General features: G+C 39.8%; 1 protein-coding gene across 1 annotated transcript; it reads right to left on the reverse strand.

Annotated features, from left to right (window-relative positions):
• Positions 1-768: 768 nt before the first annotated feature.
• Positions 769-26,374, reverse strand: DGCR8 (DGCR8 microprocessor complex subunit). Its single transcript, XM_033136373.1, has 14 exons — positions 26,098-26,374; positions 19,243-20,242; positions 18,410-18,569; positions 15,456-15,598; positions 14,012-14,294; positions 12,713-12,910; positions 11,254-11,355; positions 10,532-10,630; positions 9,562-9,644; positions 7,623-7,723; positions 6,742-6,848; positions 5,720-5,847; positions 2,987-3,100; positions 769-2,221 (listed from the first exon to the last, which is right to left on the reverse strand). The coding sequence occupies exons 2-14, from the start codon at positions 19,960-19,962 to the stop codon at positions 2,138-2,140; spliced, it is 2,322 nt and encodes a 773-aa protein (XP_032992264.1). The 5' UTR covers positions 19,963-20,242; positions 26,098-26,374; the 3' UTR covers positions 769-2,137.
• Between the last annotated feature and the right edge of the window lie 1,537 nt (positions 26,375-27,911).

Here is a 27,911-nt window from a genome sequence, read left to right on the forward strand (position 1 = left end):
ATGACTAAGCCACTTCTGGCGAAACCAGAGCAGCGCACGGAAACACCGTTTACCTTCCCGCCGGAGTGGTACCTATTTATCTACTTGCACTTTGAGCTTCCGTTGCTCAGTCCCAGCTCCTGCCAACCTAGCAGTTTGAAAACATAACTGCTAGGTTGGCAGGAGCTGGGACTGAGCAACGGAAGCTCACCCCGTCATGGGGATTCGAACCGTCGACCTTCTGGTCAGCAAGCCCTAGGCCACCCAATTAAGTTACCACCTGGCAAATAGGCATCTATGTATACCCAATGTCAAACTGAGTTGTGTAACAAATGTATGGCACTAAGAACTGTAGGAAATTTGCATTCCGAGTGGGCAATGAAACTTGATCAGGCAACTCAATTTCTGGCACTCTAGAATGCCCTTTCACAGAACCTATACAACCCATCTCAAGTCTGAGGTGGGAACCTGGGCCTACTTACTTCTAAAAAGGTCTTGGAACAAACTACTACCACTTCCATTTAATTGTCTCCTGCTGCATTATTTTCTTTGACTGTTGCAGCAGACATCTGAAAATGAGTATAACTTAACAGATATCCACTGTAACACACAAACACAGTACTAGGAGATACCTTAGCAAAGGGACTGAACTGCAGTATTTCTGGAGTGTAAATCTAAAGTGTAGAAGTATTTCTGGGCCACACTGCATGCTTTTTAGGGCCATGTGTTAGCTATTCAGTATCTTGTAGTGGATATTGACAGCTTAAGAAACTATATAAAGACAACAACTTGCATATTCATATTCTTTATTTTAACTCCATACAACTTATGCAGAAGATCTTATTAAAGTCCTCTGATGTACCCCAATTTACATTCTAATAGTTTCCATGCAGAAACTACTCTGCAAATGCTAAACATTTAATAAAACAAAGCCAGTGACAACTTTTTTTGAAAATGTTAAAACTCTTCCAGTGAAGAATGCTTCCAGTGATTTTCATGACTGCCATTAGTCAATCCACAAAGGAAAGGGTTTTTCATGTTTGTCTAAAGGTAATATGGTGCATGAGATTGAAGTATCAATTAAATCTAGCTGCATTAAATAAAAATATATATACCATAGAGGGAGATGCAATTAAATCTCTATTTTAATTGTTAGAACTGTCAGTATATTTTCAAACTGTTTTCAAGTGGGGTCTTAAAAATAGAAGGAAATGCAAATTACCAAGCACCATCACTGCTCACTCTCAGTTCATTCTAACTAACATTGTGGAGGACTCGCTCAAGACCAGAATAAGAACAGGCTGCAGAGCACTGGTGATTAGTCATCCACTCCCAATCACCTGCAATTAATTATGGCAAAACAAATTAAAAGCTATATACTCCTTCCAGTTGTCTTTTATGTAAACTATTATGGTTTTTCCTATGTTTCCCTATTTATTTATTTATTTATTTTTGCATTTTAAGTAAATATAGCCAGCAATTTTGAAAACAGAGACACACTGGTGCTCAACACTGCAGGTGCCATTCTTACTGTCTAAAGACCACTGTACCAGGATATTAAAAATATTATGCCTGCCAAAATTCAAAAACAAGCAGCACTGGCCTAATCTTAATGGCATTAAGGAACATTGCTTTCCACTTTTCTTCAATGTAGTTGTCAAAAGTGTCTTATCAGTGCATATTATTTTGTGCTGAAATGAAAAAAAGCTCTTTTTGAGAAAACAGTTGTCAGCATGTTCATACGAGAGTGTATACAGCTGTATTCCTATATTATACATTCACTCCACTCTTTACATAGACATTCTGGATTAATCCTTAAACATATCCATTCAAGACAGCATAATAGTTTCAAAGGGGGTGGGGGAGTGCTTGCTTCAGCTTATCCTGTGTGAACATGCTTTTCTGCCCACTTCTATACATTGACCCACACAGATTTTTGCTGTCTTGTATAAATGTATATCTCAGAGGTTTGTTTTTTTTTAAAAAAACCCCTCCAAAGTTCAGTACTATTGCCCTGATAATGCAAAAGAACAATGCATATTTGAAGCAGCTTGGATTGTTACATTATTTTGCATTCTGAAGCAAACCAATGATTAATTAAATTGGGTGGGGGGACTAGCTTTCTTCATATGTTTTATTGCTCCCCAATTCTTTCTGATCACACATCAACAGTACACAGAGGCTCGCTGCCAGGTTGAGCAGATTCAACAATTGTCATCTTGGGTTTCTTTCGAGTTTCCTCCTTAAAGATATAAGAAGCCAACCATAATTATAAACAAACTTGTACGCATAGATGGTGTCAACATTTTGAAAACATTTCAACAGATCAAAAACCAGAATTTTCTACTTTTAGCCCCACGGCACCCTAATTACTAGAAGGAAGAGATTAGCATCTATATTGTGAAAATGCAGGACACAAAGGCTACTTTTTAGTGCAAGTCTCTATGTTCCCTCTTGCAAAGGGCATCTGAAATTGATCACATGAAAATGTGGCAACTCCCCTTTCACACTTAACCTCTGATTTGGTGGGGGAAGATTTTCTTTTAGTGCTTAATAGCAATGAACCTATGCCTACAGAATACTTGCTAACAGGGAACTAAATTACAAAGATTAGAAAAGGAAAGAGGAATAGTCTAAGCAAGTTGTTTATACTGATGGGTCATAAGGGAAAACGGACATGCCAACCCCTGTGACAGCCACATTTCCATGCAAGAACAAAGGCCAGACAGGAAGAAGAAGCCATCACAGCAAGATTATAAACAGTCACAACACAGGAGATATTTCAAAGTGTTTGCATCCTAGATAACTATAGTGACCTTTTTTTTTTGAACAGTAAGGAATTTGTTGACTGAAAAAGCAGCACACAAGAATAAAAACTAGTTCTTTCAAAATTTAACTTTAAATTTCTGCATTGTGTATGAAGTCAAACTGTCAAGAAATATAAATACAACTTTCATGCATGTTCTCAGAACTGAACAAATTTTAAAATTAGTAATCATGCACTTACCCTTTCTTGTGCCAACTTCTTCATTTCTTCCTGTAACTTGTTCAGAATGTGCAGATTTGGCTTGTTCTTTTTGGCATACTGCTGAAGCTCTATCACACTTTTATCAGACGTCTCCTGTATCATAAAGTATCACAAAGACTAAAGAAAGAGCTCCCATTTTCATCTTCAATAGAAAGGTTATTTTTATAATATTTGTTTGACCTATTGCAATCCATGATGAAAACTGAGACAGTACAGCACCTTTAAAAGGAAACTACTTATTTATATGCTGATTTTCACTATATGTTCCAACACCTATTTTCTACCTTCATCCCTCTTCTTGGGTGGGAGCATGTTTATTTAATAATACATCTTTTGGCTCGTGATCTAATGTGCCCAGTGCCTCTATCACATTGTTATGTGCTATGGTATGGCATCTACAGACACAACACAAGTACTCATGAAAGAAAGGAATATGTTTCGTCTCAAAACACAACTGCTTCACTCCACTGTTACAGAATTGATACGGATCAAACATTTCCTTTAACAAGATTTTAACAGAAAATACAGTTTTGCACCCACACTCAATTAATAGCCCTTTCACGTTTTTCCTTGTCAGCCTGTGGGAGCCCTTCATTTTTGAAGAAGCACAGGGTTGTACCTAACTTATACTAGTAGACCCATTGAAATTAATGGACCTAAGTTAGTCCTGCCCATTAATTTCAATTTACTCTGGGTACAACTAACACTGGATACAATCCATAATTTAGGTGGTTCAGTATTGGCCCTCTCTGCCCCAACCATGATAATGTATATATCAAGGTCAGCTTATTCTATTCCTAAAATAGCCTTCTGTTGCAGTGACTTAAACTTCTTTCACAGAATCACTGGGAGAAGTAATATGATTGACCTATCTTCACTGTGAGATGTACAAGGGGACTGCAACCCTGTTGATTCTCTTGAACCTCTTGGCTTTCAATACCATAAACCACTGCTATCTTTCTGTATGGACTGCCTTACAAGAAGTTTGGTGTTATTCTAGCTTCAGTTCTTTCTGGAAGTACTGGGTCTCTGGGGTGCCTCTAAGTTCCAGCTCATCTCTATTGCTTTTCAACATTACATAAAACCACTGGGAGGTCCTTTAGAGCAGGCATGTCCAACCGGTTGATGGCTGAGTGTCCCTGGTCAATCGCATGATCCTGATCAATTCCCACCCCCACCCCACCCCCCCCAAAACACAATCCTCCTCAAAAAACGCTCAACAAGTTTGGTCAATGCAATGGTAGGTCACTGCCAGTTATTTTATAGTGGGAGTAGATTGCAGTCTTCTTAGGAGTTGGACATGCCTGATCTAGAGGTGTAAGCACATTGTTTCTATCTGCCAATCCCAGAGAAATTATGCAAAGTTTATGAAGTCAGTACAAGAATGGATAAGGGAAAACAAGCTAAAATCCTGAGAAGATGGAAGTACATCATTGGGATGTATTTCTAGATCTACTGTTATTTACAGAGGTGCAAGTGACCTCAGAGGCTAGTAGTGCTTTTTTCCAGCTTAGACTGGTTTGACAACTGTAAATCTATATGGAGAAATTGGACCTCAGTTTCCCACGCACTGGTTATGGCCAAACTAGCCTACAGTAATGCTGTCTGTGTAGGGGTGACCTTGCAGATAATCTATAAAAACCAGCTGCCAGAACACTTGTAGGGTTTAAGCCAGGGGTCAGCAACCTTTGGGCCACATCCGACCCATGGGCCTTAGGTTGCTTACCCCTGGTTTAAGCTGTTTTGTTCATATCATATTAGTTTTGCATGAGTCCCACTGGTTTTTTTTAACTCAATTTCAAGTGCAGATATTAACCTTAAAAGTCTTGAATGGTTAGGGACGACGTTATTTGTAGCACCACCTATACACATATGAAACTATCCAGGTCCTAAAATCTACTTCAGAGGCCCTAATCTCAGGTCTACTACTAAGGCTGACCAAGTTGGCGAGCACTAGGGACAGGGTTTTGCAATGATGGCCCCAGTGTTGTGGAATTCCCTCCCCAGGTAACTTCACTTGGGCCCCCTTTCTTGTAACCTCTAATTATTTGAAGACTTTTTATTCTGGCGCACTTATTGCTGATTCCTCCCCCCCCCCTCCCAGTATATGCTTTTATCTATTGTTAATTATATTATTTCACAATTGTTTTGTGGTTTTAGCTATTTTATTGTAAGCCACCTTGTGGTAGTTTGCTTATATATTAAGTAGATGGATAAATATGGGAGAAGAAACCACCCTGGAGATTTTGTACTAAAAGGTAGGATGAAAATATTTTCATAAATAAATGCCAACATGATGGAAGTATGGTACCCCTTAAGTTGCACCAGTTCTCTTACACACAGGTAATGCTCTAAGGGCTCTTCCTCCTGATCTATTCAGCCTGTCAAACTGTGCCTATAACTTTAAGGATGTCAGGACACTAACTGTTGCAGCAGCTCATGTGAAGAACCCTTTCTGGGTTGGCATATGCATGTGCTCCCAGAATATTGCTCAGTGTAAGCATCTGCACTCCCTCATGGGTCTTTGCTGCATAAACTCAACTTTTGGATCATGTCAGCGTCTTTGCAACACAGCAGCCACAATGTTAAGGAGTTTGCAACCACAACATTTAAATAGCATCATTATGAGGAATTGAATTTAAATATTGCATAGCTTTAATAAGACAAAAAAAAATGATTCAGAAAGTTTACAGAGCAAAGCATATATCTTACCTGCTTAACCATCTTACTGCTCTCTCTCCCATACATGCGCAATAAGGACCCCCAGTTTTTCACATGCGGATGAAGCAGCTGAAGGATTTTCTGCGATGCCAACTGTTTCCCAACTCTCTTGTTTTTGCCTGCATAATCACCATGAAACAAAGTTTTTTGGGGGAAACAGGTCCACATCAGAGCTTCTTAAAAACCCTTTATACTAATTGGTTCATAATCATTATGGAAAGTCAAGATTAGATCCACGCTAAGCTGCAATCAGCTCCCATTTAAATAATTGCAACCCAAGACATGACTTTTCATGCCAATTTCCACAGAACCTAAGTGCAATTATTTATCTCTCTATTTAAGCCAATTTATACTTTGCTTTCCACTATATATCTCAAAGCAGCTTAGTCAGAATGAAATTGAATTTAAAACATCAGAAATAGAAACACCAGAACTGCATTCATGGTGCAAAGATCTCCTGAAATAAAAAAATTTAACCTGGCATTTGAAACCTAATAGGGATTGTGCTTAATGGGAACAAGTTCTATAGAACTTGGCCCACTACATTGAAGGCATGACTCCTCAATGGCAAGAGTCATGATTCTGGCCCATAGGGGACCAGCAGTAGCTCTCTAAGCTGATTTAAGCCGATCCAACCCAGGAAGGGAAAAAATACCAACCCCTTTAAAAGGGGTGTGTGTGTGGAAATGTCATCTAATCCTGGCAACATTTCACAACGAGATGTCTTCTGTTCCTAGTATTTGTGTATTTCCAATATATAAGTCCCGTATCTCAGGAAGAGCATTTCAGTCTCACAATGCCATGAAATTCCCAGCTGTGGTTCCTAAGTACTTAATATCTAGATCCAAATTCCTATCTTAAGTAACAGTGGTGTCAAGGCCATGAGACCAGTGTATACAAGAACACAGGTAAAGCACAAAGATCAGGAAAATTAGAAACAAATGCAACACATTAAGCAGAGATTGAAGATGAATATTCATCTCAAAGGTATTCAAACCAGCCATCATACTTACACCAGCCACGCACGGTGTGCTTCCCACATGTCATGACATATTCACTCTTCTGATTTTTACCAGGAATCACTTCAAACTTGATGGATGTGTCACCCATTCCATGGTTTCTTACAGAGATGAAATGGTGTTAGCATACAAAACCACAATGTCTACTTATACCACATGTGGCTAACATTGTTTCTAAAGTTAAGAGATCTGGCTAATGAAAAATTATTTTTATTTCTATCTAACCAACAAATCCTGTTTTCTACCCAACATTCTACACATGCCCCTAATATAGAAGTTTGCCGCTTTGGTGTAAAACAAATGACTGATCAAAAATGAATGTTTCTTTAACATCTTAAGAAAAAACACAAAAATCTTGCCCAAGTTAAGCACATTTACATTTCTCAAGATTTCACTGGGGGAATAAACATGCCGAATGCTCTTCCATTTTAATTAATGTGTCTAACGTGCGTAATTTGGAAGTATCGTGCCAAAACATAAATAATTTAACGTGCCTGCATTTGAGAGAGCAAGCTAAACTGTCTGGTTCAGAGTCAAACTTTACATCTGCTTTGTGAGCACTATTACTGAAAAGTATAGCAAATGTATAGCTGGCATGAGAGTTTGTGCTGACTTCTAAGCTCATGTTTCCCATCAGATGGTTCCATGGTCCCACTACTATTGATGAATAGCTGTCACAAGTTAGGGGACTGTCTGTAAGCATGAATTCAAGAATGAATTGTTTGTGCCATTATAACATTAACAGAAAACAGAAGAACATATGAACATAATTTTAATTAGTAAAAAGCATCCCCCCTCACAACTGCTCAGGAGATTTGAATGTTCACTGGGGTATCTGTAATTCTACTGAACACATTAGCAGTACCCAACCTTACCTTTTAAGGCACTCATGAAGGATTTGATATGGAGACAATAGTCCAGCTTTACTGGTCAGTTCGTATACCCGTGAGTCCTCAATACTGATATGGTTAAAATACTGCAACAAAATTGGTAGATCATCATTACTTAAATGGCAAACAGGAATTCTGAGCCTTGACTTTTAAGATTTATGCCTGAAGGATGGAACTGCAGTACTAAGCAGAACACTCTGCATAGCGCTGTGCCATCAAAATTTATTATTTATGCCATTTTGTGCAGCTTTAAATGAATTCATTTGGAAATAAATGTTTCACTATATAAGAATACCACCACTTTATTTTGCTGTGGCTCCACTTAGCAAGATAATTATTCTGGCCACACACTCCATTTTAAGCAAGCCTAAAAGAACAGCAACAAAAATTAATACAGTTTTGGAAGACTACGAGTAAAGGCTGGAAAAAACCCTAGATACATATAAGCCTAGCCTTAAAAGATAGTAATATTTGGAAAGGGTAAAATGGCCGTCATAATCAGTTTATTACAGGTCACACACAGCAGTCAGACAATCTTATCTCAGATGAATAAGCCAAGAAAATGCCCAAGCCTTCTGCCTCAGCCCAGCACAATAAGCCAGGAACTCTTCAATTAACCATAATCTCTCATTTCATCTGAACCAGAAAACTATTGCTACCAGATTTGGAAAAAGTCAGCTCATAAACTAGCTCCAAAAAGCTGCTAAGATCCAGCCTTGTTCTAAAACTGGTAACTGTAGATTCCCATTTAGTTGGAACTGGGAAATGTTTAACTGAAGACTTCCATGCATAATTGCAATTTGCTAAGAAAGAAGAAAATAAGGAGTGATGTGCAAGACTCACTCCTATTTAAGCTTATTAAGCAGATCATCATTTCAGCTTCAGAATTTTGTCAAGTTTAATGAAATTTCATATTACCCATTCCCCCCCCCCCAAAAAAATTTGGATAATCCAAGAAAATACCTAGGTTCATTGTTGAGTATTTCTGGAAGACTTTCAGACTGAACATTTCCCACTGTCCTAAGGTTAATTTCCCACTGTCCTAAGGTTAATGCAGATCTGATTTAGCATTTATATCTGGCTTACATTTAATAAGACTAAAAATGTTGTATTTTAATGCTGCACAAACATCATAACTCTTCTGAAGAGCAAAGAATGACTGGAGCAAAAATTCAATAAAGCGTATTCAGTGTGATTGAAATATTATATTCAAAACAAATTCTAAGCTTTATTTAGAAACAATTTTACTGGACTGGTTGTAAATATTCCAAAACATGACAATTCAACAGCAGACACATACTGTTACATTTTAAGAAGACACTGGAAATTTCAGTAAGGGCTTAATTTTGGAGTAGACATACATAGGTTATCATATGACATTGCTATCCTATGTATGTCTACTCCAAAATTAAGCCCTTACTGAAATGAACTGAGCTTGCCCTCGGGATTGCAATCTAATTTTAGCATGTCTGAACAGCTATACTTATTAATCTTATGTGTTGGGAAATGTTAATTACAGGTCTAAAAAATTTTTGACTACTAGTGAAACTGGGAGATTTCCAACTACCCGGTAAGTCATACTCATTTAAATAAACTTTTAAGTAAATTGATTTCAATGGGTCTACTCTTAAATGAGTATTTGCATATAATCCACTATTTCAAAAGTGTTAGTGTAAAACTCTTTAAAATCTTATCTTCAAAGTGCTTTCATAGTCTACGATGTAAGATAATACAACTGATTATTAAAACAACTGCAAAATGCTACTGTGTGGGTTAAGCTAAAAACACACCACCACAAAAAACAACAATGTATCACAGTCCATTAAAGCTGCAATCCTACACACACTGGGAAGCAATTCCCACTGAATTCAATGGGATTTACTTCCATGTAAAGATGCACAGGATTGCATTGTAAAATCCATACCTCTAGTTCCTCACTATCTTTGGGCTTTTCCTCAGAGGTCTGTTTAACAAAATCAGGAATGAGGATTTCCAGTGTAGCTCGGGCTATGGAAGATAATGAAAGGGTTAGGGTTTTGTCACAATCACGTATTGAGCAAAATTACATTTCTGACAAATGTCAATGAACATAAAACAAAAATTCCCAACTGTTTTTACAGTAGAAAAAATACTTCTATTTTACAGTCAACTTGTGTGATAAGCACTGGGTGTGTTTATGCAGCATTTACAGAATCAGTATTAAATACCACAGGCTCAATCCACCAAGCTCTGAGGTTATGAACTCTCAATACATTACATCAGGACTCCAAGACTGCAGTCCTGCTCATTGTTAGAGACTGCTTAAATCCCACCAATTTAAAAACATGAGAAGTAATACTGTACTGCAACCCCAGGGCTGCGTCTTTCCTCATGAGCCACCATCCTTTGCTTCACCTGTTTAAAAGGTTAAAGGAGTTCTTCTAAATTTAATTCATACGTTGTAGAAATAGCGCTATAATCGTTTCTTAAATCGTTCAAGAATGTTGTACTCTCCATTAAAGCAGGAGTTGCTAACCTATGACCCGCATATCCCCTCCAACGTGTCATTTTTTAAAAATAGTAATTTTTAATTTTTTAAAAAATGGCTCCCCACTGTGACATGTGAAGGCCAAAGCTTTTTTTGGTTACCCTTCCTCAATGTAATTTCAAAAAAACCCAAAATTAATCATGCCCACTTATTTATACATTACAACATGCGGCCCCTGGATGACTGAAAAGGTCAGCTACCCCTGTATTAAAAGGTACATACACCCTAAACCTGCATGTATTTATTACAGAGTAAAGCCCATTTTGCGACAGTAGAGCTGAAATGCATACATTCTTTGGATTACAAGTTTATTGGTACTAGCTATCAAGCAGACATTCAATATGATATTTAAATATGTTTACATTACCAGCTTTATTCTTTGCAAGTTTCTTGCTGCTTGCTGTACCTGCCCCGTAAGTCACTCCATCAATAATAACCGAGGCTCCAAAAGGCTCACTTGGGTTCTCTTTAAAGAGGAGAGAAAATGGGAAGCCACCATATTCTAAAATAAATCCTAAACCTACATGATTTAGGATATCTGAGGACTACCAATTCTCTGTGTAAGATAAACAAAAGTGATTTCCACCAAATAATGCAAACAGGCTGCTTTCATCACAGGTTTACAGAATAAAAACAACAATTTCCCTATGTCATCTGTTTGTGACATAACTAGTGAAAAATAAGTTTTCAAAATGCTAACACAGTCCTCAGATGCTATGTTAAAGTTCTAAGATGTAATCTAAAAAGGTTCTACAAGTTCTATCAATATACAACCCTTAATTTAATAGTTCTCAGATTCCACATTAGCTGGTCAATGACCTGCTATCTTAAGACTTTCATTTCCATTTGTTGGTGATTGACATTTTGAATGAACAAAACTAGGAATCTGCACATTACAATGAGTCAGTTTTTCCTTCAAAACCAACAAGGGACATTTCTTAATTTACATTATTCTAGATGCAGTGCGCATCCTGATAATGTCTGTACTGTTTATTTTCCTGGAATACCTGGCTCAAGCTTAGATCATGTACAGCCAAGACACTGCAAGTAGCTGTTGTCCTACAAAAAAATACTATAGTGAAGACTTACCACATTCAAAGAAATTGTAAACAGGTCGAACCTTTAGGACTCGTTGCATATATTCATGAAGGATGCAAACTTCAGACTTCCCATTGGGATTAATAACAAACTCTATTAAGAAAAACATTTTACAAATGCCTTTAAGGATTTTACTACCAACAGCAGAACATATAGATTAGGAGCTCCTGATCATAAAGCAAAAAGTAAAATCAGTATTCTAATTCAGCTTAGACAAGTTCACGTACGACTCAGCTTGCCTGAAAGAGGGGCAGGTACATACCCTCTTCTACTCCTCCCCAACATAACATTTCTCAAAGTGGAAGAATCACTTGGACATGCCTCTCTAACTGAAACACACATGCAATGTCACTGGCTGGATGTGTGTGCACTCACTCCTTAATTTCAGAGTGTTCATGTTGGAGAACACATATAGAATATCTCCAATAACCAATCCCAATGACAATAATTAGGACACATTCTATTTCACATTCAATGATCTGCTTATAGGAAGCGCTCAGTATTGTCTATACCAGTGTTTCCCAAACTTGGGTCTCCAGCTCTTTTTGGACTACAGGTCCCAACATCCCTAGCTAGCAAGACCAGTGGTCAGGGATGATGGGAACTGTGGTCTGAAAACAGCTGGAAACCCATGGCTGTTTGATTGATAGCAGCTTGGCAAGGTTTCAGACATGCCTCTACCACCCCTTCCTGGAGATGCTCAGGATTGAACCCGAGACCTTATGCATACAAAGCAGATGTTCTGCAATAGAGCTCTGGCCTTTCCCATTCAGTTTCCATCACTTCCTGCACCACAAAGCAAAGTACAGTATTTCAGGTAGACCATTCTACACTTGCCAAGTACAGAATTAAGCTCAAGTTACAGAAATACTTGGGAAAGCTTCCATAAACTGTAAGTCAGGTAGCATGGCTTCACTAGCTCTCTGAACCTCTCCCCACATGGTCTTACAGCAAATTGGTTGCTGCACAATCAAACAAGGAAAGTAATATGTCCTAAGTCCTTCTAAAAGGAAACATTACTATATCCAAAAGCAACTATCTGTAATGAAGACAAACAGTTTTAATACTGCCATAGCTTGAAATGAAGACATGACTGCTATAAGCATTCCAAAAAATTTTTTTTTGCAAGAAAGTCAGTTTTGTCAAAGGCAGGGAAATCACCAATTGAGCCCTATTAGAACCTGGTGTCCTGACCACTTTGGGTTATGTAAAACCAAATTTTTATATTTAAAGAGGAACCAGGTGATTGCAAGCAACCTGTTCTGCAGGGAAGCTAGGATCATTTTTACACATGTATTTTGTTACTTCCAGTACTAATCCAACTCGGACAAAAACTAAACACTCATTTAATGAAAAAAGTTAAGAGTTATTCCTTTCAAGCTCTAAAGTATATGCAAGAACCTCCTAAAGAGCTACAATACAAATGTTAACATACATAAAAAAGGGTTACCTTTTTTTGTGGGTGCATCTTGCACGGACAAAGTAATAAGTTTTTGATTGGCTGGCAAAATGGGTCGCTCGGACTCCGCTTGTTTCCTCTTCATCTCACGATTGAACTGTCGTCTCTCTGCCCAGGTTCTGAATTTCTTTACAGTTACTTGTTCAAAATCAAAACGCTTTTCAAGGTAGTGTCTAAAATCTTCAAGGTCTAGGGAAAATATTCAATCTGCATGCTCAATAAAAAGCTACCACCTTTACATTACAAAGACAGTGACAAGATGTTTAGGTTCAAAAGAAGCATTCTGTTACTGCGGGCAGGGGTGCCCACTCAAATGTCCCCAGTTTGCAAGTGTGCCCACAGGCCTCAAAAGGTTGGCAACTCCTACTTTTAATGGCCAGCAGGTCCCAGCTATACTACAATTCTAGCATTTCACTAGGCATGATGATGGAATATTTGAACTAAAGATTTATACATTAGTTTTATTGCGCATCCAATTTATTTAATCATGTGCTTCCATCGGATAATTGAAAAAGGGCTGCAGCATACAACAAACCAACTAAATGCTTACAGGTGGAACTCGAAAAATTAGAATATCGTGGAAAAGTTCATTTATTTTAGTAATTCAACTTAAAAGGTGAAACTAATATATGAGATAGACTCATGACATGCAAAGCGAGATATGTCAAGCCTTTATTTGTTATAATTGTGATGATTATGGCGTACAGGCAGTAATTGATGCAAAAGGGGCCCAAAACAAGTATTGAGTACATATGCATGCTTCTATCTTTCAGAGGTCCAATATTGTTCTATTTGCAATCCTTGTTTTGTTGATTTCATTTAATATTCTAATTTTCTGAGATTGTGAATTTGGGGTTTTCATCAGCTGTACGCCATAATCATCACAATTATAACAAATAAAGGCTTGACGTATCTCACTTTGCATGTCATGAGTCTATCTCATATATTAGTTTCACCTTTTAAATTGAATTACAGAAATAAATGAACTTTTCCACAATATTCTAATTTTTCGAGTTCCACCTGTATAACTACAACTAAATAAAATGGAATTGTATTTAAAGCACACAAGTAGTAGCAGCATTTCATTACAACTTGAAGGAGAAATGGAAAACTGAATTAGCATTTACTGTATTGCAATGGGTATAGCCTAGACATCTCCTTGGCTTGCAGCCCTCTGCATTTGCAAGTTCTACATCTGTAAGCCAAGTGCCATAGAGTCCACCACAAGGAAGCCTACATGCTTGAGTTAATATTCTTAGCACTCAAGAAATCAACATTTTTGACACTTACCTACTGATTCATCTTTGCACACCTCAACCTTGGCTTTAACTTGACCTAAGGCCCCTTGTGCTGCATCTCCCCCAGGTGGGTCTTTCTCATCTAAAGTCCCAGAATCAGCAGCAGTGGAGTCCGGCTCCTCTGTTTGGCAGTCAAATTCTAAAGACTTATCCATGAGTTTTATAGGCGATACTTCCCCATTTGGGGTGATGTCATTACTTTGTTCCCTTTCCTCATTTTCCTTCATTTTCTTATAATGCAAACATGGAATGCTACTCATCGGGGGATCATGTTTCTGCAAATATAAAATTTTAAAGTTAAAATTATGAGAACAAAACTAAAAACCCAGATCTAACCTCTTCCAGTAGTGTTCAAAGTTTGCTGTATGCCTCCCCTATCATACACCAGCAAAGCCTGAAGATTCTGAGAACTCTGTAAAGATTTGCTATGTGAGCATTTTCAAGAAAATGGACTATGTTGTTGAAAAGCTATTTTATGCTTTATACTGTATAGCCAGCCACAGCATGTTGACCATTTATTTCCTTCAACATCTGAATGGAAGTTGTATGCATGCAAACAAAAGGGAATTGCACTTCGGAGCTATGAAATGTTATCCTCAATTAATTATTTTATTTGTTAATGCAGTTATTCAATTGTTACCAGAGTACCATGTGAACATAAGTGCAATCCACTGGAACTGCAGTGCTCCTATAAAATGCCCAGTTTAATAAATGAAAATAATGAAGCAACAGCACAATATGATTGTGAAAATACAAAAAGTATGTTTTCAATTATGACTTAGATACAGCCTAGTAAAATTCTAAAATATATTTATACAAATGGCATTAAAAGAGGCAATATTTCCCCATGCAATCTACATGATACTATTCAGGGTGAGAAATTCAGATACCTTCATATTTAACTTGGTTTCCTAAGATATTATGGAAGCTAATTCTTAGAAACAGCCCATTTTAGAAACATAAACTGAACCAGCAAATAAAACTAAAGTAGGTCTTTTGTCAATACTTCTATGAATAATTACAACAAAAGCTACAAATATGTTGTGAGGGGAGAGACTCCATCAGGCAAGGCCTCTTTCCACCTGCCTTGCCCCACCCTCCAGTCTCTGCTTCTCATTTTGTATTGTATTATGTTGTGCACTGTGGCTTGCTGTTTTATTGATTGGAGTTTAGAAATTACTTATTGTAACTGTTAAGAGTTGGTTTTTGTTTAATCTTGAAATGCTGATATTTAATATTCTATATTATTTTAATGTATGTTGAATGTTATTTTATTTGCATACTGTATATTGTATTATGCATATTGTTTGATTTATATAATGTTAGCCATTCTGAGCCTGGCTTTGGCCGGGGAGGGCGGGATACAAATAAAATTTATTATTTATTCAAAATCTAATTTCTCTAAATGAGCAAATTTATTGAAGTCTGTTCCATACCCTTATGCTTCCTGTTCCTAAGAAATAAGGTCTGGACCAGGTGACAACTCTGGATTCTCGGTGCAGATATACAGGAATGCCTGAGTTATGGAATGTCATGATCCATCCATCAGGCAAGGGCTCTGTAGGTGGACGGCCACGACCTTCAGAATAAAGGAGAAACTGCTCAATGCACAAGATGTCTTATCACAACAAAAGTGGTTGGAAGTATACACAAGAAGTCTGAAGTTATATATCAAAGAAATATATCAGTGTAAATGATCAAACAAGGAGAGTAAAAGCTGCTGCCACCTCTCCCAACCCCCAGTTAATAGCAAGGCTGTAAAGGGGCTCCCTGTTTTTGAAGGCCCACAATGATATTCAATCAATGCCCCATACGTCCCCGTAATATTTTGAAGTGGTCAGATTGCATTTACTTCCAACCTGTACAGAAAGTTAGCAATTTGCTTTCCAGGGTGAAACAGTATTTTGAACAGCAAGTAGCACATGAAAGCAAAACAGAAGTAAATATGAATATATTGTTTTATTTCTCTCTCTCTCTCATCAGTATTATTCAAGCTGCAACTTGTTTGCTGCACCATATAAACTTTTTAAAACCCTCAAAGCTGTTTACAAAAAGAACAAAATGATTAAATCATCAGTAAAAAACAGCACAACTACTTAAAGCAGAGTTTCCCAACTTTTCATGTTGGTGACACACTTTTTAGACATGCATCATTTCATGACAAGTAATTCAGATTTACTAGCAAACTGGAGGTTAAATTAACCCCTTAGCAGCAGAGGGAGCATTCATGCAACACACCTACACACTGCAGCTGACACCCTAACATTTTGTCACACATTTTGGAAAGCTCTGTCTTAAAACCTTCCAAAAAATCATTAAAATTGATGATGAACTGAAAGCCAGATTTAAACACGTCAACATATCTGGGTAGACTTCCCTAAAGTATGGCAGTGGGTGCTACACACTGAAAGATTGATTTCTTACAAATACTAACCACTGTTAAAATATATTTATTGCATGCCTCTTTTTGTACCTCTCCTTTTTTCATCAGGAAAAAGAGCAGGGAATGCAAATCCCTAGGAATATGCACTTCCCCCCTTTTTGTGGCTTCACAAAGGACTGAAAACATTACATGTTTGTTGTAATTTATTAACTTCAAAAGAAGCTATATGCATTTAAAAAAACCAAAAAAATCAAGCAAAAGGCAAAATATTTAATACTCTTTCCCACATCATAAACCAGCTTGATTTAGGCTGCAATCCTGAGCACACTTATTTGACAGAAACTACCACTGAACAAAGCAAGACTTATTTCCAAGTATGCATACAATGAATTGGGCTGCAGAGTACCACCGGCCTGCAAAAACAATGTGTGGCACTTTAATGAGATGTTATTTTTCCTCCGAGACACTGGTCCTACTGAGAATAAAAACTGCCTATTCACCACAAGTCTAGTACCCCGCCCAGATTTCTAACGAAGGTGTTCAGAGTTTACCTTCACAAACCTCACATTCAGCATCTATCTAAAATATTCTCCTTTAGGATTCCACAACACTAATATACAATAAATGCCTATAACAGGGTAGAGCAGACTTAAGGCTTGTGGGATCTACCGTACTTTGGAAAGAGTGTGCGATGCCTCTAAGCAGCTGCTGAGTAAATGGTTTTAAGTACCAGAACCAAGCAGAGTTCATTATTCTTCCACATAGAAATGTACTTTTGGCACTCCAAGCTTTCCTTGTTTCATCAGTCTAATGGGACATGGGGGGTGGGTCGGGTCACTTTGCAGGTGATACTGCAAAGCAATTGGGACTCAGAAACCCTTGCCAATCTATTGCAGATCATACAGAGACCCCAATCTACCTGGGTTACACAGCTTGTGTGAGCCTAAGAGCCAGCCGACCCATGAGGCAAGATGAAGTGACCGCCTCAGGGAGCAGGATCCACAGGGGCAGTAGATCCAACCCCCAAGGAATGCATTGCCCGCTGCTGCCACTGCACCAATGGCAACTTATCTTTGCATGTTTGCATTTAGAACAGGTGTGTGTTTTTTTAAGAGTTCCAGAGACAGAGAATGTCTCATAGCGATATCTGTTACTTCCTCAGAAGCTACAACAGCCACTTGGCAAATAGGTGTTGCTACTTATTTCCTTCCACCCTTGCTCCCAATACAGATCTTTAACCTCCCCTTATTCCTGACATAGCTCTTCACACCCCTTCTTCTCTAGTGGGGGGGCCTTTTGTGGTTCGCCTCAGGTGCCAAAATGTATTGGGCTGGCCCTGAGGAGCCTAGGGTAAAGGGACCCCTGACTGTTAAGGTCCAGTCGCGAACAACTCTGGGGTTGCGGCGTTCATCTCACTTTAGTGGCCAAGGTACCCAGCGTACAGCTTCCAGGTCATGTGGCCAGCACGACTAAGCCGCTTCTGGAGAACCAGAGCAGCGCACGGAAACACCGTTTACCTTCCCGCCAGAGTGGTACCTATTTATCTACTTGCACTTTGATGTGTTTTTGAACTGCTAGGTTGGCAGGAGCAGGGACCGAGCAACGTTAGCTCAAACTGCCGACCTTCTGATCGGCAAGCCCTAGGCTCTGTGGTTTAGACCAGAGCTCCACCCATTTTGTGGTTTGCCTCAGGTGCCAAAATGTATTGGGCTGGCCCTGAGGAGCCTACAAGCTCAGTATTTCTTATCATCTATGGTGGCCAACCAGGAACATCCTGGTTTTGCTACCTGCTTCAGAAAGTAAAAAGAAGGGTTATCAAGGAGGCCACAAGACCTGGCCGATGGACTGCTTTTGGACTGATAGGCCACCAGGTGTGCCAATCTTTGAAGCTACTTTTTAAATAACTAATATATTGTGGGTATGTTCAGACCATTACTTCAAAAATACTATTGCAAAAAGAGTACACGGTAAACATATCTATAGTTATATATAATGTAAATAGCTTACTTTTAAGAACTGTTTTTATTTTGGTCATCATTGGCTGCACAGTTGTCTCGCCATCAGATTGATGGTCACTCTCCCCTGCATATTTTTCATCAATTCTCCTTTTCTTAGGAACAGAAAGGCCTTCTTCCAGCAAAGCATCCACATCATTATCAAATTCATCCTGAAAAACACATTGTGATATACCATGCCCCTATACCTATTCTCCTTCTCAGACTATACTGAAGTCAAAGCAAGAAATATTTGTACAGGGAACCACAAAATCCCACCCCCATCATAAGCCAACTAAGAATTAAAGTGTCATGTTTTAAGTAAATTATTAATAATTTAGCACTTTCTTAGCATTCTCTAAAACAGGGGTAGGCAACCTAAGGCCCGGGGGCTGGATGCGGCCCAATCGCCTTCTCAATCCGGCCCACAGACGGCCCAGGAATCAGTGTGTTTTTACATGAGCAGAATGTGTCCTTTTATTTAAAATGTATCTGGGTTATTTGTGAGGCATAGGAATTTTTTCAAATTTTTTTCAAAATATAGTCTGGCCCACCACACAGTCTGAGGGAAAGTGGACCAGCCCCCTGCTGAAAAAGGTTGCTGACCCCTGCTCAAGAATAACAAAGCTCACAGCCTTCAAACTGAAACAAAAAAAGAAAACAAATCACAACATATCCATTCTCAGTACTGTGTATATGTATATTTCATACAGTTAAGCAGCTCTTAACACCACTCCCAAAATTAAGCATGTTATAATCTGAATATTACTTGGTGCAGAGACCTTTTATTTAGTTAACATATAAAACCTGGAGAAATGTTTGAAATTAGAAACACAATTTACTTACCTCATAAGAATAGCTTAAGGTTTCTTCATCCACTTTGTCTCTCTGAACGATTGCTTTAGACGTAAAGCCTCCTTCTTCATCTATTTCCATCAAATTTTCTGTAAAATCTTCTAAATCATCCAGAACTGCATACTCAACTCGCTTTTCCTGATCTACATCATTTTCATCCTCCTTTTTGTCATCATTTTCACCAGCTACCCGTGTAGCTTGACCATTACTACCCCCACCCAGAGGACAAACATGCATACCCCCATTAACATTATTAATACCTAAATCTGTATCTGCCTCATAACCGTGCTCAGCTCCAGTGTACAGAACTTTTCTGTCTTTACTTTTGCAGCTCTCTGTAAAGCTAACACTAATCTTTACATCTTTAAGCAACTTAAGATCAGGGGTGAACTTTCTAACTGACGGCGCATGACGAGCAGTTCTTGGGCTTTGGTCACTATTAGGATCTACGATAAGACGACTTTTGTAGAATGACGATCCCTTTGTGAGAAGTTGTATTCTGCCGACAGTGTGTGCGTCCCCAGCAGGGGTATCTGACTGTCCATCACCACCAGAGCCAACGTCCATTACCTCTGCGTCACTGGACGTTTGCAGGGGAGGTGGTGGAGGCTGTTCATTAGGCGGCAGTGGTGGGGGACAAGAATGGTTCTCCACATTCGCTTCTGTTGCTGGCTCTTTTGGAAGGGGAGGTGCATTTTCATAATTCTCCATAATTAAAACTTACAAAAAACAAGGCTTTAAATAAAAGGTATATTGATCTATACTCCTAACATGCAGAAGTCCATCAAGATCGGATTTGTCATGCTCTATTCAATATGCAACACTGATGATTCAATTAAGCTGACTACATTGTTCTTTTCATTAATGTAGACAGCTTTCAGAACCACTGTCTCAATTACTGGAAATCACAATGCATTCAGCTTAAATAGCTGATGTCGAAGTAAAGAGCATCTTCGCTGGCCGCATGCAGGTGTCCTTTTCTTCTTTCAACCTACAAAGGGAAAAAAAAGAATAATCAGAGAAGCTTTCTTTCTATTGCTCTCCAATTCTAAAGGACAATTCTGCTACACAAAATTCAGAATGACATGTTTTACCTACATGCTGTTAAACAGCAACACAAACAGCAGTTTAATCTAAAAAATAATGCTTATGGTGACTGAACAAGCAGGTGAACTTGAACAAGCAGCTGAAGCATTAAAATGGGGCTATGCAGAAGTACCTATTATTCAAGTCAACGAACTGCTGAACAGACTACAACACAGTTACTGGCTCACATGCTATTGAAAGCCAATACTGGCACACAGAAAATACTGTTTTATTTTTAATTCCAAGTTTGTTAGTTTTTTTTAAAAAAAAAACAAGCTCCTTTCATATGCAACATTTGACTACCTATTATTAACTACAGTGGTGCCTCGCTAGACGAAAATAATTCGTTCTGCGAGTATCTTCGTCTAGCGATTTTTTGGTCTAGCGAAGCACCAATGCAATAGCGGTTTTTGCGCGACAAAAAAAATCGTCTTGCGAGGCAGCCCCATAGACAATTTCGTCTTGCGGGGCAGCCTTCCGCTAGCGAATGCCTTTCGTCTAGCGAGTTTTTCGTCTAGCGAGGCATTCGTCTAGCGGGGCACCACTGTAAATGCTAATTCTAGTAAGACAGTAATACCTCATAAATATTAGAGTATTATTATTAGGTTTATTGTCTTTATCTAAATAAACAGAATCTGAAACCCAGAGACAAGATAAAATATAAATACAAGGACACTGGAACGATTCCAGTGATGTACACACGGTTACACCAATATGAGCAGTCACAGAATCTTAAGAGTGACTTTACACAAGATGGCTCTCATACATGAATACCACTTGCATGTTATTTCTCTCACATTTTGATGCAACAAATGCATACATCTGTGCTGCAAGACTAGATAATGACAAGTGCAGGCTAAAAGGAAGATGATGTAGGATTCAAATCATCTGAGTCAAGCGCTCACTGGATATCTTTAGAGAAGCTTAAGACTACCATAAATAACATATCTGAGGTTAGCATATTTTATAGACAGCTTCCTTAATAAAATCCTAAATGCAGGCTACCTATAAATGATATGTTATTTTAGCTGCACATACACACTTTTAATCTGGGCTTCATATATATCTCTATTTAATATTATAAATACTGTATATAAAATAGTTTGTGTAAGAGAGAGCAATTTGCCCAGCTGGTAATTAAACCTGTGAATAAAATTCTTATTGCACTGTGGTCTTCTCTTGCACTCATGGGGTGAAATCCAGAAAACACAATTATCTCTATGTACCCTCCCCACAAGACAGGAGATATTAATCCTGAAGAGCCTCTCCCAAAATATTTTCTACAGCAAACCATCCTTTTACTGCCCATTTTAAAAACCTACATTAAAATCAAAGGTTTTCAAGTATATTATATTTTAAAGTTACAGGTAGGTAGCCGTGTTGGTCTGCCATAGTCAAAACAAAAGAAAATTTAAAAATTCCTTCCAGTAGCACCTTAGAGACCAACTAAGTATGTTCTTGGTATATATACCATTATCTTTCTGTGTACAACCTGCCCCCATGTATAAGACATCCCCTATTTTGGGGACTCAACCAATCACCCGTCCCCACAATGCAATGCCCGTGTATAAGACGAGCCCTGTTTTTTAACAGTTTTGAGTAAAAAAAACCTAGTCTTATACCTGGAAAAGTACGGTACTTATTTTCAATGCAGTGACCAGGGAGAGATAAGATGGAAATCTCTTACCTGTTGCTAATTGATTTCTCCAAGTCCCTCTATGTAACCCCCCCCAAAAAAAAATCCTACCAGCAGGGAATAAAGAAATTACTCCCCCATCCCATAAAACCCAGCGGTTTGGATCAGCTGAATTCAAACTTCAAAGAAAACTAAATACTTCCATGCACTAGGGCCGGGCAATATATCTGTCCATATTGTGATATCAGTATCATAATTTTTGACCGGACAATATATTGCGAATCATGAGGAGTGTGCGTGCACGCTATGCAAAGATCACAATATGGGAAAAACCATGAAGTTAGCCAAGGCCTCTACATAAGGTAAAGGTAAAGGGACCCCTGACCATGAGGTCCAGTCGTGTCCGACTCTGGGGTTGTGGCGCTCATCTCGCTCTATAGGCCGAGGGAGCTGGCATTTGTCCACAGACAGCTTCCGGGCCATGTGGCCAGCATAACTAAGCCACTTCTGACAAACCAGAGCAGCACACGGAAATGCCGTTTACCTTCCCAATGGAGCGGTCCCTATTTATCTACTTGCACGTCGACGTGCTTTCGAACTGCTAGGTGGGCAGGAGCTGGGACCGAGCAACGGGAGCTCACCCCGTGGCAGGGATTTGAACCACCGACCTTCTGATCAGCAAGCCCTAGACTCTGTGGTTTAACCCACAGCGCCACCTACATAGTTCCATCCTTATTTCAGACATTGTGATCATGTATCACAATGTTTAGCAGGTGTTGTATCGCAATGGTGAAAAACTGGTATCACACAGCCCTACCATACACAGTACTTTCAAACATTCACACCCCTAACACACTACACAGGAGATGCAATTTCAACAAAATACACCAGATTAACATGCAAGTACCATTTACCTATTCAGAAACAAGTCCCTCTGATTTTAGGCTCACAATCATAGTGTAAATGGGTTTCAACCAGTGTGCCATGGTAACCTGGGGTGCTTTGAATGATGGTCAGGGGTGTCACAGGCATCTCAGCCTCCCAAAGGCTTGCAAAGCTGTTTATTGCAGCAGCCCTGGCTATAAGCTCCACAGGCAAATGGTTTCACTTGGAGGCACCTCTCTTTGGGGCGGGGGCAGTTGAGAAACCAGAGGATTCCCAAGGAGAGGGGAAAAGAGGCTGAGGGAATACTCCACAAGGGAGGGTGAGAGGCAAGAGGTGACATAACTAGGCTCCTGAGCCCCACGGGGTGCCGCAGAAAGAATGTAGTTGGTCTAGGGAACCGTAGTCTCAAAAAGGTTGAAAACCTCTGGTCTAACTGATTGGAATGTGTTAATGTTAGAATGCTGAAATTAATGACCGAATTATTATTGACCAAAGACAGAGAAAAATACCAAAAACTCCAGACAGACCCACTATTCAAACTCCGACAAAGCAAACAGCATAGATAGGCTAATAACAGATTTTGTAGCTTAGTATGTTATCATTAAAACTTTATCGCGGTCCAAAGACCCACAAAACAATTTCAAATTAGTATGTTTTTGTACTTATCTTCAATATTTAATTAAGGTCCTGAAAATCCACTAAAGTTCATAGTGTGAAAGTGATACCAGAAAATCACAAAATAGAACTGGTTCAAAGACCCAGGCAAGCTGTCATCACCCCAAAACTATGTCTACAAGAGAAAGCCCCTAGACTTCATAATTTCTTTAGTAGCAAAAGAAGAGACCAAACACTTCAAGCCTCTCTCGGCTGCGGCATGGATATTCCCAAAGATTTTTCCAGCATCCACTCAGGTAATCCTCCCTGAATGTAAAAAAATAGCTTAAAAAAAAATCAAAGTTCTATGTTATGTAGTAAAGCAGCTAAGCCAAATGTATTTTCTGTGCCTACTGGCCTCCCATTTGGAAGAACATGCTCCACTAAGTGAATTTGGCATGTATGTTTTGCACAGGAGAAACTAAGCAACTAATTGGCTGATGCATACTCCAAACTCCTTTGCTATTCAGAGGTGACAGGTTTTCCCAGCCCAGAGTGTTTCTCAGCCAAGTTGAGCCATGAAACCTTGTGCAGTCACGCTTCTCCTCTCCCCAATCTGAAACATGAACCTAATACCAGCCTACCATGCAAAGCTGTTGTAGAAATTAGAGGTGCTTTGAACACCCATAAAACACTATATACAGTGTTTATTGTTTTCAATTACTATCCAGTTATGTGACATCAGTGTGCTAGGTGCTGTATACAACAAATAAATAAATCTCTGCCCAGTAGAACACACACTCTATGATGCAGAAACTGCAGAATCATTTATGTGATGCTGAGCCACACCTCACCTAAATAAACAGTCATTTAAATGCTAAGCCAAGTTTAAACAATGGTTAACATGTGGCAACACTTGTGAATACAAGCAAAGCTCTAGGATGGCATGCTTAATAAAAACAAAGAACTGGTCCTGCTACCATACTTTCAAAAGTCCAACAAACCAAAATCAAGTTGACTAAAGTCCCCCCCCTCCTTTTATTTATTAGGGGCATGAAAGCAGGTAACCCTACGGGAATTAAACAAGCCTGAGATAAGCAATTTCTTCCCTTCCAAACACAACAGCACTTAAGATTACATAAGATGTTCTTGTAGACTATAGAGTATATACCATGCAGGGTGCAAACATCAGGTGGGGCTAGATCACAACCACCACACACTGTTTTCTGTGTAGGAGTTGTCTAGTGTTACAGAATAAGGAACAAATCCTTTCAAAATGTAGCAAAAAGGGGCTAAGAACAAGCTCCTCACCACTAAACTTAAGAGAAGGCTGAGCCTTCTTCAAAATCCAGTTGGTAACAAATGATAGAATAACGAATGTGGGGTGGCGGTGGGAGAGAGGATGATCAAACTGGAAGCAGGATGCCGGACTAGCGGAAACTATGGGCTGTATTATTTGGAGAAACATGAAACTGCTTCACACAAAGTCAGAGCAACCATTCTTCAGGATCTTACAAGGATCTTTCCCAGTCCAGCTACTAGAGATACCGCTAAGTTTCAAAAACACAATGAAACCTGATTCTAGAGGGGTAGCAGTGTTAGTCTGATTAGCATTTTTTTATAAACACTGCTTTATCTCCTAATCTTTCCTCTTAATATTGTTGTCTTGAGAAATCTTATAAAGTAGAATAAATATGTATAACTTACTTACTTACTTACTTACATAAATAAATAAATAAATAAAATAGATTACAACATTGCTTTTTGTTCTCTATGGTGTGACAAAAGCTTTCCTTAATCAATCCCGACTTATCAAAGGCATAATAAAGCCTCCTTGATCACTTTCTTTGAAGACCAAACTGGTTCTTATCAAGGAAAGCACCTGCAAGTCTTTCAAAGGCCACAAGACCAGGGCATTTTTTTTGTGCTTTTTAACCTCTTACCTCCTACCTGCACAACAAGTGATCACGCCACTACACTGCAGCCCCAAAACTACTACCATAAACAACTGTTCTCAAAAGGCTGGGTGTATCCGTCCCCAAATTTCACGATGGTGGTAAGTAATAGTTTGGCCATCTTCGGCCTCACTTCTGTACTGTATCCCGCCCTGCTATCTAAGAGCGGTCTTCTTTATTAAATAATAATAATAATAAAACAAATCTTGAGGGATCGGGGGTAAGATCGCGGGTCTTACTAAGGTTTCCCTCCCCGCCACCCCCCCCCAAACCCATTTCGCACCCCCTTCCAAATAATTACATTCAATGTTTTGTTTTTTTGGTTAAAGGAGGGTGAGAGAGAAAAAGAAGAAATTCGCCTCAGCCGCATCAACAAGGTTCCGCCACCAACCATGGAGCCTCCGCTCCTTCCCGAAACCGCAAGGCCCAAGCAGAGTAAAAATAAGGCTCGGGGGCTCCGCAGAGATTATTCCCCGTTATCATTCCGCATCTCCACCATCCCTTCCCTATACACACGCCGCCGCCGCCGCCGCCGCCCCAGTAGCTGCGCAGGGCCTAGGCCCGGGAGTGGGCATTCTCGCACGCGCGCCACTACCGTCCAAGGACGGTGGAGCTGAGGCGGCCAGGCCGCGCCGAGGCCCCGTTCTCTCCTCCCCGCGCCCTGCCGGAGCCCACAGGCCCGGCACCCACCTGGGCCATGCCCGGAGTAGTCCCTGCCGCTCCTCGCTCGAGGGCTCACGTTTGTGCTTTCTCCTCGCCCCACCACCAAAGCCAAAGTGAGGGGAGAGAAACCAGCCGGGGTAGGAGGAAGGGGCCGCGCCGGCGTCGTTATCTTTTTTTCTCCTTTTTCTTTTTCTTCTCCTCCTCCTCCTCCGTCGCGGGAGCTTCTTTTATTTCCCTTCCCTCCCGCCCCCTCTCAGGGAAACCGCCTTCTCGTTGCCACGACCGCCATCTTTAAACGTTCTCTCCCTCCCCTCCCCTTGAGGCTTTTTTTTTTTTTTTTGGCTGGGTCCTCTCCCAGCCAATCGCCGTCGAGGGCTGGGCGCGTTCTGGCTCCCGCCTTTTCTGCCCATTGGCTGAATGCCGGCTTTTTGCGCGCGGCGGCCGTCGGCGTAAGAAACAACAGGCGCGAGAAGGGAGAAGGGGCGGGAGCAAGGAGGCGACAGGCGGTTAGGTTTTAAAAACAACAACGCCAAAACGGCTCGATCGAGTGAGGTGTGAGGGAGGAGCCAAAGGAGGCTTCCACGAGGCAGGCGGGAGAAGATGGTGGGTGTGAGGAAGCTTTCTGGACAGACTCCTATTCCCAAACTCCGCTGTTTTTGGAACTACAATTCACATCATCCCTGTCCTGTTAGCTAGGGATGATGGGAGTTGTAGTCCCTAAACAGCTGGAGGGCCGAGTTTGGGGGTGCCTGATCTAGTCCAACCCCCTGCAATCCAGAATGCGTCCCACAGCCATCCCTTGAAAAGCCTTACTGAAATCAGTATACACTATACCCACAACATTCCACAAAGCCTGCAATTTTATCAAATAAAGAAATAAGATTAGGCTGACATGACTGGTTTTTGGAGAAACCCATGCTGGGTTTTAGTAATTGCAGCATCCTTTTCTAAGTGCTCACAGACAACTGTTGAATCTGTTCCTAGGACCTTTCCTGGTATCAATCTCCCATTTTCCTGCCTCCAGCTGCAGGGATCTCCCCTGTTTTCCAAGAATGCTCAAATATGCAGGTGAAACTCGAAAAATTAGAATATTGTGGAAAAGTCCGTTTATGTAAGCAATTGTTTTCATTAGCTACTGGAGTTTAATATATGAGATAGACTCATAACATGCAAAGCGAGATATGTCAAGCCTTTGCTTGTTATAATTGTGATGATTATGGTATACAGCTGATGAAAACCCCAAAGTTGAAATTGTTAATTTGGGGTTCTCATCAGCTGTACGACATAATCATCACAATTATAACAAATAAAGGCTTGACATATCTCGCTTTGCATGTCATGAGTCTATCTCGTATATTAGTTTCACCTTTTAAGTTGAATTACTGAAAGAAATGAACCTTTCAAAAATATTCTAATTTTTCGAGTTTCACCTGTAATAGACAAAGGCTCCAAGATCACATCTGCAAGCTCCTTTAGAACCCTTGGGTGCAACTCATCAGGCCCTGGAGATCTGAATTCATTTAAAGTACGTAGGTGTTTCCTTAACCACCTCTTTTCCTATCTACAGCTGCAGTTCTGCAATTGCAACATTTATTCTGTGTTCATACTGCTTTCCTTTTTGGTGAAGACAGAGGCATAGTAGGTGTTGAGCAGTTCTGTCTTCTCAATGTCACCCAAGAGCAGGCACCCCCAAACTTGGCCCTCTAGCTGTTTTGGGACTACAACTCCCATTCATCCCTAGCTAACAGGACCAGTGGTTAGGGATGATGGGAATTGTAGTTCCAAAACAGCTGGAGGGCCAAGTTTGGGGGTGCCTGCCCAAGAGCATTTCTGCACTGCTT

The sequence above is a fragment of the Lacerta agilis genome, chromosome 17, assembly GCF_009819535.1.
Source record: "Lacerta agilis isolate rLacAgi1 chromosome 17, rLacAgi1.pri, whole genome shotgun sequence".
Taxonomy (NCBI): domain Eukaryota; kingdom Metazoa; phylum Chordata; class Lepidosauria; order Squamata; family Lacertidae; genus Lacerta; species Lacerta agilis.

What these genes read in the sequence shown, in the direction of transcription:
- DGCR8 (XM_033136373.1), bottom strand. Translation starts at nt 19,962, where the DNA reads ATGGAGAATTATGAAAATGCACCTCCCCTTCCAAAAGAGCCAGCAACA. An exon ending in CCTTAAGCTATTCTTATGAG is followed by an intron (nt 18,570 to 19,242) that starts GTAAGTAAATTG and finishes TGTGTTTTTCAG; the next exon opens with GATGAATTTGATAATGATGT. An exon ending in TTACAATTTCTTTGAATGTG is followed by an intron (nt 10,631 to 11,253) that starts GTAAGTCTTCAC and finishes TCCTCTTTAAAG; the next exon opens with AGAACCCAAGTGAGCCTTTT.